General features: G+C 46.7%; 1 protein-coding gene across 1 annotated transcript in view; it reads right to left on the bottom strand.

Annotated features, from left to right (window-relative positions):
- The window catches only part of CASD1 (CAS1 domain sialic acid O acetyltransferase 1), a 224,404-nt gene extending 209,206 nt beyond the window's left edge, over window positions 1-15,198 (bottom strand). The window contains exon 1 of the mRNA XM_085630840.1: window positions 13,677-15,198. Coding sequence (XP_085486966.1) covers window positions 13,677-14,220 — 544 coding nt within the window. The 5' untranslated portion in view covers window positions 14,221-15,198. The remainder of the gene's footprint in view (window positions 1-13,676) is intronic.
- Window positions 15,199-20,830: the final 5,632 nt, after the last annotated feature.

The following is a 20,830-nucleotide window of genomic DNA, read 5'->3' as shown; positions in this document are numbered from 1 at the left end:
CTTCATCAAGGTGAAGTACAATAAAAATTTGGCGACACATTGATACGGATGGGGGTGCGTGGAGGATTGTTTATTGTGGCTAGGATAAAAGTGGGGGGGGGACAAGTGGGATTTCACTGATCATGGGGCCAGGCTGTTCCATCACATACAGGCAGCCAGCCTGGAAGCCTACACTGGGGAGGGGAGGGTTGGGGGGGGGGGGGGGGGAAGAGAGGTTGGGCAAGGGGGTGAGTACAGTTCAAAAAGGGGGGGAGGGGGGAAGAGGCCAGACATAAGAAGCAAGAAGGGAAAAGTGCAACTAGGAGATCATAGTATGACAAGGCATAGAGCGAGGAATGCTGCAGATAAAAATGGATATACTAAAGATCAGTTCAGTAAATGTAGGGGGTTAAACAACAGAAGTAAATGAAATAAAGTATACAAAATATTGAAGGCTATTAATCCCGATATAATATGCTTGCAGGAAACACACATCCCATGGGGAAATAGGGACACACTCAGCATAAGGGGCTAAGAGTTGGCTATATGCTCTACCCAGACCTCCATGCTAAGAGGGGTCTCTATACACATTAAACATCATGTTGGAGTGGTGAAGCGTGCACTCGCTGATAGATGGGGTGCTGGGCGGTAATATCCTTAACTACAGGGGTGATGCTTGCCACTATATATGGTTCGAATCATGATGACCCAAAAATTTGGGAAGAGTTGTAGATTGAACTAGCCACCTGACCTGATCCCCCTGATAGTCTGTTGCGACTTCAATATACATCTAGGAAGCGCCAAGGATATGAATCAGAAATATAATGGGAGGAAACCCCAAGTATTTAGGATATTGGGTGCTTTCAGAGCTAGTAATGGGCTGGCGGATGTCTGGGCAGAGAAATTTTAGGGACCCAGGGTGCACCTACTTCTCACATCCACACAAAAAACGAATCCGTCTTGACTATTTTCTGGCTTCAACTAAAATTATGGGCGAAGTCAGGATTAAACAACTCCCGAAACTCTTTTCCAATCACAATCTGTTAGTGCTAGAGGTATTAGGACAAGCAGGTGTCTCGAAACAGAGTAGTTGGACACTCGACAGGAAACTGTTAGTGGACGAAGAATTTCTTCATTACATTAGACGTTGGGACTACCGAGTTTATTGATATAAACAGATATAGTGCTTCACGTAAAATAGTGTGGGACACGTATAAAGCTTTTTTAAGAGGGGAGGTCATAAGCTATGTGGACCGGGTCCGGAAAAAGCAGAAGGATGAGGTGGACTCATTAATAGATAGACTGGCCAAACTAGAGGAAGGGCATACGAAACTGATCAGTAACAGGGAGCAGAAAGAGTTGACAAATGAATATGCGGCCAAACTTGTCATTGTCAAAGCACAGCTCAATAGCCATTTTCAAGGAAAAGTGGCCCAAGCCTACCAGGTACATCGGGCCGACCTATGTGAACACAGAGAGGCAGCAGGTAGGCTACTAGCTCTAAGTACAAGGCAGAAAATAGCTAGAAATAACATCACTAAAATTAAGAGTGGCAGCGGGTAGTAGAAGACGAGACCCGAAGAGATTGTCAGCGTGTTTGAGCAATATTACAGTAGGCTGTGTCAAGTTGACCCTCCAGTAACTGCGTCAATATCAATAGATAATGGGTGGCTACCGCTCAAAAGAAATCGATGAACCTACTCGCCTAGAGTTGGAGAAAGAGCTAGTAATCAAAGAGATTCTAGAGGCCAGAGGTTCCCTCTCTACAGGAAAAGCAGCCGGGCCAGACAAACTTCTTGTTATACAAGGTACTTATGCATGACCTGTTTTCAGATGTACAACTGAATGGGTTCCCACCCCCGGTCATGGCAGGGAACGAATGTGGTGGTATTCGCCAAAAAAGGGTAAACCACCCAAACGTCCAGGATTTTATCGGCCTATATCGCTGATGAATACTTTGTGCCAGGCATGGGGACTACCGACCATATTAGGCGGGTATTTCCATACTAGATATTGCAGAAGTAGAAAGGAGGGAAGTGATGGTGGTCCTCCTAGATGCAGAAAAAGCCTTTGACCGGGTAGCGTGGCGATATCTCTGGGGGGCACTAACAGAAAGGGGGTTGGGTTCACACTTGTTGACGGCTATTCAAGCTATGTATTATAAGCCGTATGCGCAAATACAGGTGATGGGTAATAAGTCGGGGAGGATCGAGATAGCGAGAGGGACAAGGCAGGCCTGCCCTTGCTCACCAATTCTTTTTGCCTTATTCCGGGATCCCTTTATTAATAGGATTGTTCATAATGTTGAATATAGCTCAAGTAATCTGCAATGGGTATAATACAAAGATCTTAGCATATGCAGATGACATTGCAATAACCATCATAGACCCGGATAAGACAATTAGAGAGGTTGAAAATATGGCAGAGGAGTTTGGAAGAAGATCTGGATATCTTCTGAATAAGGGGAAGACTCAAATTATATGCTCCTCCAAGTGTAGTACCCAAGACCCACGTAAAGTCGATTCGGCCATTTATTTGGGGGTCAATATAACATCTAATATGGATGAATTATGGACAATCAACCTTGACCCAGTACTCGCTAAAATAGCCCCGGAATTAAGACGCCTTGACAAACTCCATTTCACAATAGTTGGAAGATCAAATATACTAAAAATGAGAATCTTCCCCAAAATATTATATCTGTTCTGCTCTATCCCCCTGGAACTAGCGGACAAAACTATCAACAAGATTAATGCTATTTTTTCAAACTTCATATGGGGCTACCAGAAGACACGGTGTGCCCTAAAAAGTATGACGCCAAGCCGTGAATGAGGTGGGTGGGGTGTCCCGCACCTACTATTTTATTATTGGGCTGCTGCCCTGTAGCAGATGAGCACTTCACCATTGTCTGGCCGGCTAAACTATGATGAGCTCAATTCGCCATCAATCTATCATATATCCATCGGGAAAGAGGCGGACGGTCTCGGTCTCCAACAACTAGAGGCAAGCTACTACAAAAAGACCGGATTTAAGCATGTTAAGGAGGCTTGGAAAATATAGAAAAAGGTCAGTAGACTACTGAAAATTCCAAGACACAATAGATACACACCCATATGGCGCTCCTCGCTATTCCCAACCGCAATATATGACGCAATGGCGGTAAATTGGGAGCAGGCAGGGAATCGATGGGATAAATCTCTATGACCAAACTGGAAATTTTACATTTACAGGTCTTGTGCAAAGATATAGGGTCAGTAATAAAACACATTTTAAATATATACATATCAAGGAATGCCTTAGGTGTCTCCCCAATGGCTCCCCCAACCTGGCTAAGATCCCAATTTTGGAAACTGCGAGTCGCCGGAATGGTAGGATTAGGGATTATTACCAAGTTTTGTTAGAGACCCTTCCAGACGATTTGGAGACAGAGGCAAAATGGATGGTCAAGTTGGGAGATGGCGATGCTGACCTGGATATGTCAATCAGCCGTGGGAGAAAGATCTTTTTGTCAGCTAATCTAAAGGCTCAGCATTTTAAAACCATCTTTAATTTGTATTATACGCCAGCCAAGCTTTACACATGGGTAAAGAGGGATAGCGACAAATGCCCTAGGTGCCAGTTAGTTCCTGCGGATATAATACACATGTTTTTTTCTTGTACCAAACTCACTGTTTTGAAAGAAGGTATAGAGGATCTCTGGGCACAAATCCTCAACAAGGTAATCACGATTACCGCGGCAATGATGCTACTTGGTTAGGATTGTCAGATTAATCTAGATACATCAGAGAGAGATTTTGCATCCATGACAGTAGCCGTGGCTCGACTGCTGATTGCCACTGCTTGGAAAGATTTGGATACACCCACACCCCAGCAGTGGCTCCACCGTTTACTAAACATCTATATGCAGGAAATTGTGCTATATAAGAGCAAGGGTAAACGAGCCAGGGAGAAGGGTAGGAAAATATGGGAACCTCTAAAGAGTTGGCGTGGTAGCAAAGAAGCCATGGGAGAGTAATTTTGAAGTAAGAATGCTCTGCTCTAGACAGAAATGGAGCAAGTAAATATCAGAAGGAATTAATGTGTGTTTATACAAAGTATCTTTACTTATGGTTTTTCTCATTTTTACTCTTTGAAGAATCGGTATAACAAACTATGTAATATGAATTTTATGTCCGAGATGTTGAAAGTACTATTTATGTGAAGTAACTACATGATTTCCCTTTTGTATTGATCTATTTGGCTTCGGAATAAATAAAATAAAAAAATGGATTTTTGCTGTTTTGGTGCCACTTTAAAAATAAAAATATTTTCAAATTTTAAAAATTGGTGTGAGATTTTTGCTGTGTGTTAAGTCTTATTTATTCACTGAATTGGTGTTTTCAAATACGTTCTAAATTAAGCTTGCCTGCTCACAGCCAAGCTACCAAGGGTTGATCATGGGAATAATTTGAGACCTGTACTGAACCCTAGACTGTGTTAGTGGAGTTGTTACCAGTGATAGATGCACATTTACCACTATTAATAACCCACTTTCCAACACCTCCTATACAGGTAATCAGGCCATTAGGGCCCAATTATGAATGGCTCGTTAAATTCCATCCTGTGTAAAACCTCTTTACGCCGTGGATGAAATTACAAATTTGGTTTTATTTAAATGCATCCAATAACTCTCAGATGCATTGAATAATCGAACGTTCGTTACATTTCCGCAGGTCAAACAGGTGAAAAAATGCGGTATTCACAATATCATGTGGATTTTGCTGTGGAAAACAAAATCCCATGCTATTCCCCTTAAACTCATAATAGCTGTTCTTTTATCGCAACAGATAAATAAACACACTCAGTGCTATCGTTATTTGACAGAAGCGCTAAAAAACGCCTCGGGTCATAATCAGGCCCCTAGGGGTCCGATTATGAATTCATTGTAATATTCTGACCCGTGCGCAAACTCCTGTTTACACATGCATTGGAATTATTAGATTAACGGTATTTAACGCATCCGATAATTATCAGATGCGTTAAATAACTCAATTTTCGTTAAATTTCGGCAGGTCAAACCTGTTGAAATTTAACTGAGGAAAACATATGGTATCTATCATATCATGCGGATTTTGGTGTGTTAAACACCAAAATCTGCATTTTAGTCCCCATGAACTCATAATAGGTGTTATTTAGCACCCTGATAAATAACATACCCTGTGGGGGGCTTATTTGACACTGACCTTAGCAAGCGAGAGGTTCGTGTGGATCGCGAGGGTCCTGTCCTGCAGCGCCCGGTGGGGCCGTGTCCTGTGGTCCTGTGGTCTATCTCGCCGCCGTAACTGCACTGGACTACAATACCCAGAGTCCTAAGCGGGGCACTTCCGCCCGACATCGCGCCCGGAGGCGTAGAAATACCGAGAGGCTCCCCCCGCGTCGCGGGACGCGCGCGGGCGGCGCCGGGCTGAGCCCGGGCAGAGGGCGGGCCGTCTGTTGCCGTCCGGGGCCGGAGGAGGCCGGGCTGGGACACCCCCCTTGGATCTTCACGCGTGGTCGACGGAGCAGCCAGGTGACACTGTCTAACACTGCACAACGGACTTTATTGTAACACATGCGTGCTAGCGGAGTGAGGGGGCATCATATTTGCACATCATGAGTAGACGCAAGGGAGTTGTAGGGACACTGGACGCTTTTATGATCAGGGCTGAGAGCGTATTGACCCATGAAATTGAGCTAACTGAGCGGCGCCTATCCTTAGACCTTATGACGGCTCAGCGACGCTCATCTCTTGAAGCTGCGTCACAGGGTGATATCACATGTCACCGCCTCTCCGTGTCACCAACCCTGCCACCAATGTCTGCGACTCCCACTCACCAACTATCTCTATTAGTCACCCCAGCTACACCCCCTGAGTCTCATCCTAGTGGCCAAAAAACCCGCACTAGATCCAACACTTCTAAATTAATTGGAGCGACTAAATCTAGTGGTCCACCGGCCAAACGGAAAAGGGGCACTAATAACAAATCGAATACCGTCTATCGCCCCGCCAATTGTAATAAATTGGCATTACAACCAATTGTTGTATCTAATACTGAGTCGGTGGGTACCCAAACTGACGAGCCCACTCCTACTTCTACTCCTACTTCTTATAGTAAGGATGATATCTTGTCAGCCCTGGAGTCGGGTTTAAAAGCCATTGTTAGCCACTCCAAGGCTTTATTTGACGCACATTTTGCCCCTTTAAATGAGAGACTCTTACGCATGGAACAATTGTTGACCCGGGAGCCAGCCCCTGTTTCATCGGTTGCCGATTGCACTCCCCTACCTACCGCGACGCACTTACCGGGGGGCCCCGACAACCTAGGTACTGGGACAGCCAACGTTAACAACAGTACTCAGCCCCTGCACTTACACAATGGTCCATCACAACATCCCCCGGCGATTGTTCCGCCTATCCCACCAGACATTGATGCCAGACCACGGCCCATTGCACTACCTATACTGAAGACTTTGCCCAGTACCGTGACTTTGAACCTCCCTCCCGCATCATACCCTTATGTTATAATTTTAGCCGGAGTCCCCTGTTTGTCTGACACGAAGAAGGAATCATGGGTGGACCTTCGTAACAAATGTGTGGACTGGTTAGGGAAACATAAGGGCTTTGAACCGGCCAGATTGCATGATATTATAATGGTGCGGAGAGTGGGATGGGTGGGCAATTCGGCCAAAAATATCAATGGGGATTGCATTGTCATAAATTTTTCCAGACCTCATATTGTTCAGTCTCTAATGCGCTCCCCTGAGTTATTGCCAGGGCTTACGACAAATATATGCATGTTTTCCCTTGGCCACTTTTATAAACCTAACTCCAATAATTGTATGACCATATCTACGGCCCTCCCTCTGGCCAATCGTTTCTTGGCTCTGTCTGATTTAGATGTCCCTGATTGACAACCAAGATCGAGTAATGAATCTTCTCCCCTGTCGCTGATTGAGGACCTTATTCCGCTGTTAGCCCCCGTAACTGTCCCCCCTGATGATTATGTCAAGTCACCAGGGTGCACAGTACCAAGGACTGGCACTTCAAATTTTTTAAATATCATAAGTTGGAATATAGCAGGCCTCAAGCAAAGGCTTCTCGACCCTGGGTGGGTCAATTTTATCCAGAGTCAGGATATAATTATGTTACAGGAAACGTGGGCTACTGAGAACTTACATGTTAATGGGTTTCAGTGCTACAATATTCTTGCCACTAAATCTAGGATGGGCCGCCCCTCGGGAGGTTTATCCATTTGGATCAACATCTCTGTTGGAGGTTCTTCCAGGGTCTTGCAGACGAATAATCAGAATTTCCAGGCTATTTTATTTAAACAGAAAACTAGTCTTTTTCTGATTAATTTTTATAATAATGATTTTAGTTTATCATCTAATTTACATTTTAAGAACCTTTTCAATTTTATTACCACTTTGGAGTCTAGGGCTGATTTTAACGATACTTCTGGCCTTGTACTGGGTGGTGATTTTAACGCTAAACTAATCGACCATTGCCCAATTACAAAGGATTGTAATTTGGGCTCGGGGTGTCAAAGGGGTGCGGAATTAACTACCTTTTTGAGCACACATAATTTGGAGAACGCTATGGACCGTTTCCCGACTGTCCCACTAGTGCCCACATTTAGAGGTAGAGATTGTTCCTCAACAATTGATTACATTTTTATTTCCCCTGGGCTGGCAGATTGCATTAGTAAGGCTATGGTCATTCCAATGTCCCAAGGGGATCATAATCCTATTAAGATCAGCCTGAAGATCATCCATCGACCAGTTTACAATAAGGAATGTGGTGCTAGGGACCTCTCCACTGGTTCAAACAATTTCAGATTAAAATGGAGGGGCATTAATGTCATGACAACTGTTCAGACTCTAGTTAAAGATAACCTCCCGCTTTTTCTCTCATGTTTGTCTGACTTAAGTCCTAACCCTGGGGCAGTAGACGATTTTGTTAAGATCTGCTCAGTTCTCCGAGCACAGCTTACTATCCCACTGCGCGCCACTACAGAAGACCAGGGATGGTTTGACCATGAGTGTTCCTTGGCCAACCGTGAATTGCGACTAGTTTTATCTGCTAGCCCGAGGAACCTGTCTGACGTAAAAAACGCCAGGATTCGCTACAAACTGGCCATAAGCAAAAGGAAGGAGGAGATCCTCGAGGAACGTTGGGAGGTGCTAGCGCAAACAGCCGCCCGGGGAAGGGGGGACATCTTTTGGGGTGCGGTGAAAGACCTGCGTTGTTCGGGCCAGCTTGCGACTCCAATGGATTGCACCATCCCTGGAGCCGCATGGGTGGACCACTTTTCTAAGATCTACGCGGCCCCACCCTCAGGGGCGGCAACCCCAATATTTAACAGTCCCCTACGGGTCGATATATTATTATCTGAGGTGGAAGAGGCCATCACACAGAGTGCGGGGAATAAAGCCCCTGGCCCAGATGGCCTCCCAATCGACATCATTAAGGCTCACCCTGACTTATGGGCCCCACTTCTGCTGAATGTTTTTAAGAATTTAACTTTTACTTCTCCACCACCATCAACTTGGTCATCTAGTATAATAGTGCCTATCTTTAAGAAGGGCGACCGCTCCCAACCGGCATGTTACAGGCCTATCTCCCTTATTGATAACACTTTAAAGATTTTAGGGAGAGTATTGTACAATAAAATTTTATTATGGGCCGAGGATAACCAAATTTTAGAGAGCTGCCAGTTGGGTTTCCGCAACAAAGTCGGTACCGCGGAGCAGTGTCTTAACCTGAACCTCATTTTGGGCAAATACACCGTAGCACGTAATTGCCCAATCTATCTGGCCTTTATGGACCTATCCACCGCTTTTGACCTTGTTAATAGGTCGTTATTATGGAAGGCCTTACTGGATTACGGTCTGGATGAATCCTTGGTACATTTCCTGGCCTATTTGCACAGAGACTTGAAGGCCTGTGTCAGGATTGGTATTGGGGGCGAGGTCTCTGAGCTAGTTACAGTTAATAGAGGGGTTAGACAGGGCTGCGTCCTTGCTCCCCTCTTATTTATAATATATATTAACGGCCTTCACAAACACCTGGTTTCTTTAACTACCGATGTCCCGTCAATAAAAGGGAATTGTCTCCCCGCTCTGCTTTACGCAGATGATGCGGTCCTTATGGGGCGCACCCCAAACGCTTTACGCATCTTAGTGAATGGCTTTGTTGCACATATGGATTCCCTAGATTTGAAGACTAATTTCAAGAAGTCTTTTGTAATGTCTTGTGGCCCGAAGAGGCGTCACATTGGCAGTATAGTTGTGGGGGCTGAAAGATTGGGCGCTACTAGCAGTTTCCCGTACTTGGGTGTGGTCTTTGCTGCGAACAACTCCTGGCATGGGCACATAGCCCACGCCAGGAGTAAGTTCTCAAAGTCCATTAACTGTATTTTGAGTCTTCCCCGTCCAAAATTAACCGGGGCATTGCCTGCTATTCTAAAAATATACAAAACCCAATGCGTCCCGGTTGCTACCTACGGTGCTGAAGTTTGGGGAACTGCTAGATGTTCCGATTTAATTATTGAGGAACACAGATTTTGTAGGAAACTTCTATGTGCTCCTATCACTTCCCCACATTTTATATGTCATAGGGAATTGGGGTTGCACTTTATAGGGGATTTTATTCGTGCACGCCCAGCCCTTTTTTGGTTGGCGATTTGGAAAAACCCTGCCGCCATTTTGACTAGGGATATCATCGAGGATTGTCTACGCTGCGACAGGGGCCTGGCTAGCCCCTGGTTATCAGGGGTGTCTAGCGTATTCCGCAGCGTGAATCTTGAAAACACCTTCTTAGAACCAACTACCACTGTGCTCCCCACCAAATGCGAACTTAAAAAAGCACTTTATATGTTATTTGACGCTGAAAGGGTAGCTAGGGAGTCTCTGAAACCCAGTGTCCGTGGATACCTAGCCCGTAATCTTACAATTTATCCGACACCTAGTTATTTAACTCTTCCGTTGAGCCATTGGGAGCGTGGCCTTATATTTCGCCTTAGGGCAGGCACCATTAAACATGCACTTAGCTTTCCTTTATGGAATTTTAATGACCAATGTGCTGAGCCATGCCCTTGCGACTCTCAGAGTAGGCAAACAATTTTACATTTTTTATTTTTTTGTAAATTTTATATGAAGTATATTAAATGGTTTTTATCACCGTATTTTAAAAAACTAAAACCCCTTAGCCTGGAACTTGCATTTTCAATGATTTTGTCCCTGGATGACGATGAACTTGTCTTTCGCGTGAGCTCTTTTCTAAAAACTGTGGTTCGTGCCCGGCTAACAATGTCCTAAAGTAATATGGTTTACCCCTTATGTGCAAAACAGTATTTTATTGTCTAATTGTATGATTTTATAAATGTTTTGTCTTTTTTTGTACTTTTATGGATTGTAATGATCCGAATAAAGTTTTCATTGATTGATTGATTGAACATACCCTGTGGTATTGTTATTTAACAAGGGCAAAAAAATAACACCTTAGCTTGTAATCAAGCCATATGAGAGGCTTGTTATATTCCAACCCATGCGAAAACCCCAGTTTACATACGGGACTGAATTACACTTTAAATTATATTTAACGCATCCGATAATTATCAAATGTGTTAAATAGCTCAAGCTTTGTTAAATTTCAGCAAGTCAAACCTGCCAAAATTTAACAGGAGAAATGTGTACGGTATTTACCGTACCATGCAGATTTTAATGTGTTACACATCAAAACCCACATGTTGTTATTAATCACACCAAATAAATAACGCACCAGTAGTATTGTTATTTATCAGGTGTGTTACATAAATATTTAAAGTCTTGATCAGGAACAAAGGTCGGATCAAAGGAGATAATGTCAGTGCACCCAATCGAACAAGCTGCACTCAGCACCAAGAAATCATAAGCATCCAAAGGAGAGACAAGCAAAAGGACCATAATGAACAACCGTACATTCAAAAGGTAAACAGCGCTCATGGCACATGGTCTGAACAAACAATAGCAAACACAACAAGATAATGGACAGAGTGCTGAAACTTTTCAACCACTCACCCCCAGTCTAGAGATCTGGGTTTAATTCAACTTTCTTCTGCTCCTTCTGCCACCCCATGTTTGGAAACAGTCATATGCAAATCGGTCGTAACCCTGATCCTCATGGTAACAGTCCAGCCTGAACTGCCAGGCAGAGTCCTCTCTGCACTGGAAACAAGCACCCCCAGAAGCAACATTCCGTCCATCATTTTGTTTTGCTATGTGTGCTCCAAGTGGCTACGGGTAAGCCCAGACATGGGTCCCCTGCTTGCTGTGCCCCTGGGCTCAAACTAGCCTGGCTGATGAGGGGCGATACCCTGAAATCGGTCCCAGGATCTTTGTTTCCGGTGCAGGGAGTACCTGGCCTGGTAGTTCGGGCTGGACTGTTCCCATGAGGAGCAGGGTCAACACTGATTTGCATATGGCTGAGTCCAAACTAGGGCGATGTGGCGAGCAAAATAACGATGGATTACACCCAGATCGGTGACTGGAGAGGAGCGTTTGAAAGGTTTCAACAGTCCGTCCATCATTTCATTTTGTGATTTTGCAGAACACACAATACTCAATGCATCCCCGGAAAGAGCAGCTATACCCAGCACAGCCAACAGAAGAACCACCTCTCGGTGGAAGAGAAGAATTAACATTGAACAACCAGTTAATGTCTGCCATCGAAGGGCATGCCTACGAGTAGAGACTCTTGAATTGGTTTAATCGTGTAGGTGACCCTCTGCGAGGCGGTGAACATATTCTAAAAATCCCGTTCACAGGAATACCGAGCTGAGGTGCAGAGGTTTTTATTAATAGTATGTGTTTCACCAGGCATGAGGCGTTGGAGCAGCTGCATGTTTTTCACAAAGAAAAGGCACGTTTACTGACAACACAATGGTAGAAATACAATGCGGCAGTGAGGTTACTTCAAGAGACTTGTCAGCACATCACAGGTCTGAATCGATCAAGCGGAAGCTGCTGATCACATTTTGCGATGAGTAAAAATATGCACTTTGCGCGTTAGCATTTTACAAGAGCAACAATGAATAGCAAATATCGACGCATACGCACAGATGCCAGTATACGCAGGCTGCTATGCATGTGCAATATTATAAGTGCGCTCTTTACATCTCCATTGTTTGTTTATAGAGACACGAAAATAGCGCAGAAGAATAAGGAGCACACTGCAATCTCTCCTGTCTAGCAGAGCACAGATCAAGGAGCACACTGCACCTCTTGTATAGCACAGCACAAAATGATAAGGAGCACACTGCACTCTCTCTTGTCTAGCTACACGAGTGCAGTTCACGGAATAAACAAGAGGTATACTGCACTCTCTCCTGTCTAGCAGAGCACAGAATAAGGACCACACATCACTCTCTCCTGCCTAGTAGAGCACAGAATAAGGAGCACACCGCACTCGCTCCTGTCTAGCTGCGAGAGTGCAGTGCACAGAATACACAAGGAGCACACTGCACACTCTACTGTCTAGCAGAGCACAAACTAATAAGGAGCACACTGCACTCTCAACTACCCCCACTACACGAGAGGAGAGCACAAAATTAATAAGGTGTACACTGCTCTAGCCTGCCCAGCTGCACGAGCACAAAATAGAGAGCACAGAATGAATAAGGAGCACACTGCTCTTTCCTGACTAGCTGCGCGAGCACAAAGCACAGAATAAAGACCATACTACTCTCTCCCCTGTGTAGCTGCACCAGCGCAGAAACCAGAATAATAAGGAGCACACTGCACTCTGTCCTGTCTAGCTGGACGAGTGCAGTGCACGGAATAAACAAGGAGCACGCGGCACTACCGCCTGTCTAGCATAGTACAGAATAATAAGGAACACACTGCACTCTCCCCTGTCTAGCAGAACGCAGAATAATAAAGAGCACAATGCACACTCTCCTGCCTAGCCACTGCACTCTCGCCTGCCTAGCTGCACGAGAGCAGTGCACAGAATAAACTAGGTGCACACTGCATTCTCTGCTGACTAGCAGAGCATAGAATAATAAGAAGCACACTACACGCTGCCCTGTCTCGCTGCACGAGTGCCACGCACAGAATAAACAAGGAGCACAGTGCACTCTCTCCTGACTTGCAGAGTACAGAATAAACAAGGAGCAAGCACACTGCACTCTCTCCTGTCTAACAGGGAGCAGAATAATAAAGAGCACACTGCACTCTCTCCTGCCTAGCCACTGCATTCTCTCCTGCTTAGCTGCACGAGTAGTGCACAGAATAAACAAGGTGGACACTGCACTCTCTGCTGTCTAGCAGAGCATAGAATAATAGGAAGCACACTGCAATCTGCCCTGTCTCGCTTCACGAGTGCCGTGCACAGAATAAACAAGAAGCATACTGCACTCTCTCCTGTCTAGCAAAGAGCAGAATAATGAGCACACTGCACTCGCCTGCCTAGCCACTGCACTCTCTCCTGCCTACCTGCACGAGTGCAGTGTACAGAATAAACAAAGGGCGCACTGCAGTCTGCTGTCTAGCAGAGCCATAGAATAATAAGGAACACACTGCACTCTGTCCTGTGTAGCTGCAAGAGCTCAAAGCACAGAATAATGACTAGCACGCTCTCCTGTCTTGCTGCAAAAACGCCGGAGGTCTAGGGAGTGTGGATTCGCACGTGCTCTTACCTGCGTAGTGGCGCGTGAGACCATGCCCGGCTGCCAACAGCAGCGCGGCGGCCAGGGCAAGCAGCTTGGCGTTCCTCACGCTGAAGTGGTAGTTGATCTCGCGCTTGCCCAGGTTGTAGGCCAGGGCCGCCATCTTGGCTCCTCCATGACAACAGTGTGCGATGGAGCGGGCGGACGCTGAGGGGCAGCACTGGGTCGGCAGCATTAGGAGCCGGGAGGGGGAGGAGGAACGGGAAGCTGGGGGAGGCGGAGGCTGGCTTGCCGCCGAGACCAGCTGTCTGCTGGGGGCCTCGCCTGTGGGGTCGAGCCCCTCCTCCTCGTCGGATGAAGACGGTAGCAGGGGCTCCCCCTCGGCATCTCGCTTTCCCCGTGACTGCTGCTTCTTCTTCTTGGACCCCTTCTCGTCCTCTTGGCGCGGGCAGGGGGCGTCCTTCTCCCCCACGCTCTCCTTACGGTAGCGGGCCGCCACGGTGAAGTGCTCGGCGTCGCTGGTGTCCGCTGCCGCCGTCTCGCGTTTCTGCACCAGCCCGTCCGCCGCTGACATCTAGCCCAGTAGGCGGTTGCGGGACTCCTTTGCGCGGCTTGCCCCCCAGCGCCCGGCGGGAAACTCTGTCCTCGTCACTGGCACTCTGGCGACAACCCGGGTCTTTGAAATCAGACTTGGTGGCTGAGCCGTCCTTTTGGGATCAGGGTCCTGCTCGTGCTTAAAACCCACGCCTCTTCATATTAGGGTGTCCTTTCCACAGGCTTCTTCTGTCTTTGGGTTTGATCGTTCCTACATGGGCGAGGCCCCTCTCTCACTTCTAAGACACAATACCCGTTTGGGACGCTGGTTTTGTTTTATCTGCGGAGACTCCAGCCAGGGTTAGCCCAGTGTCCCAACTTTTTGACTCCTGCTTCGTGTCGGATGTTCTTACCCCAGCTGAGAGACCTTGTCCAAGGGGAGTTCGCCTTTTTGCTCAATTTCGTGGCTTCGGTTGAGACCCTAAGAATAGGATCCGACTGCTTCCCCAGTACAGGCGTCCCGCTCTCGGTAGTTTAGGGAGGTCAGTTGTTGTCTGCTTGCAGAGTCCACTTGACTTGATTCAGGAAGACGTTTTTTTGTTCGATCTTTTCACAGGTGCGGTTAAAAGAATAACGTCCAGTTTCCTCTAAGTTGAATTTCACTATTTTTTGCAGAAAAATAATCGTCGAAACAATCTGCCTTCAAGTAAGGTCCCGCAAATGTAATCTTAATGCTCAAAACGGTACTCACGGTTCCAGAGGGGAGTTCGAGCCCAAAATCGCAAACATAATGTTACTAAGGGAACTAATAAAAACAAAAAAAGCTTCCAAGGAGAGTGTGAGAAGAAAGACCGCAGGGGCAGGTGCTCCAATGTTCTCCGTACTCGGGTATACAGTGAAGGCCAATGTGGCACCAGTGACGGGGAAGGAAATAAGGAGTGGTTAAGGGCGAGCAGAACAAGCTCCTAATCAGGTTCAGCCTGTCCCTAGTTGCTGTCACTTCAGCAGCCTGTCAGGCAAACCCATAGTGCGGGTTTGCGCGACCTTTTGGACTCGGGATAAAAGGAGGTAATTCACTCTTGTTAGGGAGGCCTACAGAAAGGACAAAGCGTAAACTGATAAAACAACAGACAATGGATATTTCGATTTGCAATTGATCTTTGGTCGGCTAAATTATGGCGATAAAAGACACTAAGCAATGAAACATTATTCAGCATTTATGTAAAGTCCAAGCTGCCAGATAAAACTGATAAATATTTTAAACCATATGATAAAAGACATAAAATACAGAATTTGAAAACCGACCAGCAGATAAATATTATTTCATTAGGGTGGACCCTCCATAGTTTTCTTAGTTCTAACTGCAGCTTTTAACAAGCATTTGCAATGCAACAGGTCTCACATTTACGAGAGGTAGAGCTGTTGGCATTGTAAATGGTAGTGGATGTAGGTAGACATGGACGTGCATTAGGCACACTGTCCGACTTTAGTACCAACCAGAGTGTCTGGTAAACTACCGCAGTGCAGTACCCTCTCGATCGTGAGCACCACTACCCTTCCCATGCAAGCAGTAGAAAACAAGATGGATGGCACTGCTTTGGGACGCCTAATGGGAATGCATTATAATTGTGCGTTCCAAAGGAGTGGCTGCCATTTTACATGCTGATGTCGATGGGAGTGGATATGGCGTAAGGGCTAGAGCGGCTGACTGAGGCCGGTGCACAGGATTTGAGTCTTGGAGGCTCAACACTGTGTGTGCGTAAATCACTTATTGTAAAGTGCTCCGATACCTGTAAAATTGCAAAAGGAAAAAACAAAATAAACAGGGACAGGCAGGTGCGCCAATACCTGTGAAATTGCAACACGATAAAAACGAACAGAAAATAAGCATGGATGGGCGGAAAAGCAACAATTTCAAACTTCTTCCAAATCATTACATGAAGGGGCTTGGCAAAGATATCATAGGGAATGGGAGGGGGGGAGAAATAGTACCTGCATTAAGGTGGATGGCCACTTCTTAAGTAGAATTAACATGTAGTTCAGCTGTACTCCTCAGCTCCAAACGGAAATGTCGGGACCAGGAACCAATGAGGAGCCACCAAAGAAGAGTAACACTGTGGTCAACATATGCTAAGCAGCTGATGGGATTACACTCTTTATAGTGATTACAGCAGGTCTTCCAGACAGCGCATGTGTGCTGCCTTGGCTCGACCCTAAAAGGAGCAAACCTTATAGCAAATGATGGGTGTGTTCAATAGTTGCAGATGGAATTAAAACCTATCTGCATTTGCCCAATGATTTGAACAGAAGCCTATGATGGTATCTAAAAAAGTTAAAGACAAATATGTAATGTAACAGCGATTGTTCAGAGACCCCTTTGCAAGAGCAGATTGAGATAAGTCAATGGATAAGGCAGATATGTCAGCTATCAACTGACTCTTTACTAGTTTAACACTACTGATGGGCCTCTATTTTGAACTGATGAGGCATTGAGGCTGGGATTGCATAGCACTTGGTGTGCATGCATTCAAAACCTTTTCAAACAGGTTGGCACATTTGTGCCTTTCTACAGCATAGTCACTTAGGCTGCAGTAAGAGTACTCCATAAAAAATAAATCTACTAGCTACCACATCTCAAAAAAGAATCGCCACAACCAGCAGGTCACAAAGTGCTAGTAAAGTGCTAGTAGAATTAAAGTGGAATAGCACCTAAGTGAAAATGGTATCAAAAGTTACATGTAAACTCGCTCATCCACCTGTACATTCCTCTCACTGAGGTAAAGACCCGCTCTAGATATCGTTCTGTAATCTACGTGTCACTCATGCCTTAACTGTACATGTTGTGTGAGTAGTAAAATATTCTATTAATCTGACCTGTTCGCATAGAAAGGAAAATTACACTTTACCATTTTTGAGAGAGGGACGTTGGTTTGCTACTGCAATGCTGTCCTTGTTCTGGAAGGACACTTAGCTTGCACTATTGCTTCCTGATTTGTATCTCAATTGTGATGGGGGAAAGTTTGCACTTGTGCTTTATTAGCTGTACCGGTCATCTGAAAGATGTAAATCTGCACTGTTTCTGCCCGAGGTGTACCTATTCTGTGAAGAAAGGATGTTTCCACTGCTGTTGCTCCTATTTTATGAAAAAGTAAAATGAATTAGGTTAAGTAAATTTATTTTCTACATGTCCCACTTTTAACCCTATAAATGCAGCTGTCGGCTGCACTACCTCCCTAGTGCGTCTGTCGGCCATTGGCTGACACCGAGGAGGCACTTAAAGGCCGGACACTTTTATTCATTTTTGTAAAATTTTACACCAGGAAGAGCTTCCCGAGCAGTCTGATTGTGTCATGGTCCGACTGACCTGTTTGCCTGTGCGCGTCAGGGTTGCGCGAGTGAGACGCAACATACCCACTTCCGGTGCCTGCCATGAGCGGTCCAGTCTCTCACCGGAAATAGCGGGACGTCCTCAGCGCTTCCGGGGGAAACCGCTTATAAGCCGCGGCTTTCCCCCGGGTATGGCGCTTCGGATTAATGTTCCCGATGCCTGTCCCAATGTTCTACTCGGAAACTGCCTCTAGAGCCTGATTCAGGTACTTGACACCCGCGCTGTAACGCTGAGGCACAAGACTGTCACCGCCTCTGCCGCGCCGGAGCGTATGTTTGGAGTGTGTACCACAGGAGCGCGAGACAGTGAGCATTGCTGCCGCGTTGGAGCGTCCAAAGCCCTGCCACATCATAGCAAGGCGCATTGGAGCATTAGCTGCATTCACCGTGAGTACCTATCGACCACGTGCTGGAGCACTTACTGCTTGCCGTAGTTGTTTCTACCGCGCTGGAGCGCTTGCTGATTTTGCCCTCAGTTGTTTATACCGCACTGGAGCGCTTGCTGATTTTGCCCTCAGTTGTTTATGCCGCGCTGGAGCGCTTGCTGATTTTGTCCTGTTTATACCGCGCTTGAGCGCCTGCTGATTTTGTCCATAGTTGATTTATGCTGCGATGGAGCGCTTGCTGATTTTGTCCATAGTTGAATTATGCCGCGCTGGAGCGCTTGCTGATTTTGTCCTCAGTTGTTTATACCGCGCTGGAGCGCTTGCTGATTTTGTCCTCAGTTGTTTATACCGCGCTGGAGCGCTTGCTGATTTTGTCCATGGTTGTTTATGCCGCGCTGGAGCGCTTGCTGATTTTGTCCTCAGTTGTTTATACCGCGTTGGAGCGCTTGCTGATTTTGCCCTCAGTTGTTTATACCGCGCTGGAGCACTTGCTGATTTTTGTCCATGGTTGATTTATGCCACGCTGGAGCACTTGTTGACTTTGCCAGTGACGTATGTTGAAAAGCGCAGGAGCGTTAACTCCTGGCAAGGCTACAGTTCCTTTCCTTTTGATGGTAGCCGACCTTCAGGAAATCACACTGAGGTACTCATTGTCTCACGGATGTGTGTTTGCATGTGAACGGTCACAGGTGGCCAGTATTGATGGTAAAGGGTGTCCTTTTGTCTTCCGGTCCAGTTGGCGTTCCCGATCCTTGACATCAGAGCGACGCCTGCTACTCCCTTCCGACATCATCCAGATCACTAGCTACCATCCCTGCCCCTCCCCCCCTCTATCCTAGTTCATTGACCGTTCAACTAGGAATGAGGTGGGTGTGGGGACGATAGCCCATGTCGTCTCTGCGAGATCTCTCCGCAAGACACAGGTAACTCTGTGGGGGAGTCTGACAGAATCCGAACCCCAATTCTATCTATATCGTTCAGACGACATGAGCGAACCATAGATTACTCTGCAAGACATAGCAGCTATGCTTGCAAACATACAGGCAGAAAACCTCAGTCTGCGCCAAGACATGACGGCCTTACAGGGTCGGTTAGCGACCGGGCTGGCCAATCCCTGGTGTTCCACTTCTACAGCTAGGGTGAGGCAGGAAGGACTGATACGACCTCCCGTGTTCACCTATGGGGGCTCCTCCACCGCTACACAACAGGATAGCACCATACAGGTCATAGCACCCCATCCTGTACAACTAGCCCCACCGGAACGCTTTTATGGCGACAGCACCAGATATAGTGTCTTCCTCCATCAGTGTCACCTGCACTTCATGGCTAGAGCCACCGCCTTTCCAGACGACGCTTCCAAGGTCGCATTCATCCTCTCTTACATGGGTGGCGAAGCTGCACAAAGGTCCATCTCTGGTGGATAACGATGACCCCATGCTCTATAACCTACCGATATTCAAGGAAGCCCTACGGCGCATGTTCGCCCGTCATACCTTTGTTCAAGCCGCGGATAATGAACTGCTTAATCTGAGACAAGGCAATTCCGATCTGCTCCATTACATCACAACCTTTAACAGGCTCGTCATAGAAGCCTGTTGGCCCGAGAGCAAGAAGGTATCCGTGTTCTACAGGGGTCTACGCGACGACCTTAAGGATCTCATATCACAGATGCCTGATCCGCCGGAAGAGATAGGACCCTTTATCGATCTGGTGGTTAAGGTGAACTACAGATTGCAGGAGCGGAGACACAAGAGGACAAAGGGTGGTAACAACCGCTTCCTGTCGCAGAAGGAGAAAATCAGAGAGAAACCTAAACCCTCTGGTGACGTGCCTGAACCTATGCAGATAGGCGGTGTGCGAGGACCTCTCACCAGCGAGGAACTAGAGAGAAGAAGAAGGCAGAACCAGTGCCTGTATTGCGGAAAAAACGGGCACGGTAAAACCCACCCGAGCTAGAGGAGGAAGGCCGTTCGCACTCCCCGTGTCCAAGTCAGACAAGGCGGGAAACGGAGAAACCCAGTAGATAGAGGGGTCCGACTACTGGGTTCTTCATTCAACAAGACAACGACCCCTGCCTTTTTTAGTGGCAGCTTCCACCTGGGCGTGGAGGTGGTTCTGAGAGCTGGAACAGGACAGGTATGGCAGGTGACCGCCCTTCTTGATTCAGGCGCCACCGGCAATGTCATCGACACCAAGTTTATGAAGAAACTGGGTATAGCCACGATCACCAAAACAAGACCTGAAACCGTAAAAGCAGTAGACGGGACAGACCTCACCTCGGGTCCCATTCGATACCAAACCGAGGACTTATGTATGGAGGTCGTGAACCACCACACGGAATGCATTGCCTTTGACGTGATAGACGCCCCCCAGTTCCGTGTTATCTTGGGCCTGCCTTGTCAGTCATAACCCACGCATTTATTGGGTATCCAGAACACTAGTCTTGGATTCGGCTTACTGCAACACCTCTTGTTACACTAATGCCAGCTCTTCTTGTGTACATACCATACAGGCTCATACCCTACCCTTAACAGGAACCGGCATGACTACGCAGGGCAACGTACCTGAAGCATACCTCGACCAGGCGGCGGTGTTCGACAAGTAAGGCGCCAACACCCTTCCACCGCACCGCTCCTTCGACTGCAGGATTGATTTGATCCCTGGTTCCACACTTCCTTGTAGCCGGATATATTCCCTCACCGAGAAAGAGAACGAGCATCTCCGCTCCTACCTGGATGAATACCTCAAGAATGGGTTCATTCGCCATTCCCGATCCCCTGTGTCGTCTCCCCTTTTCTTCGTGGCGAAGGAGGGGGATCTCAGGACGTGCATTGACTTCAGGGCTATGAACGCCATCACCATCAAAAACAGATACCC

This window comes from Triturus cristatus, chromosome 10 (genome assembly GCF_964204655.1).
Source record: "Triturus cristatus chromosome 10, aTriCri1.1, whole genome shotgun sequence".
NCBI classification, from domain to species: domain Eukaryota; kingdom Metazoa; phylum Chordata; class Amphibia; order Caudata; family Salamandridae; genus Triturus; species Triturus cristatus.
The sequence above is the reverse complement of the archived record's forward strand: the minus strand, read 5'-3'. Positions and strand labels throughout refer to the sequence as shown.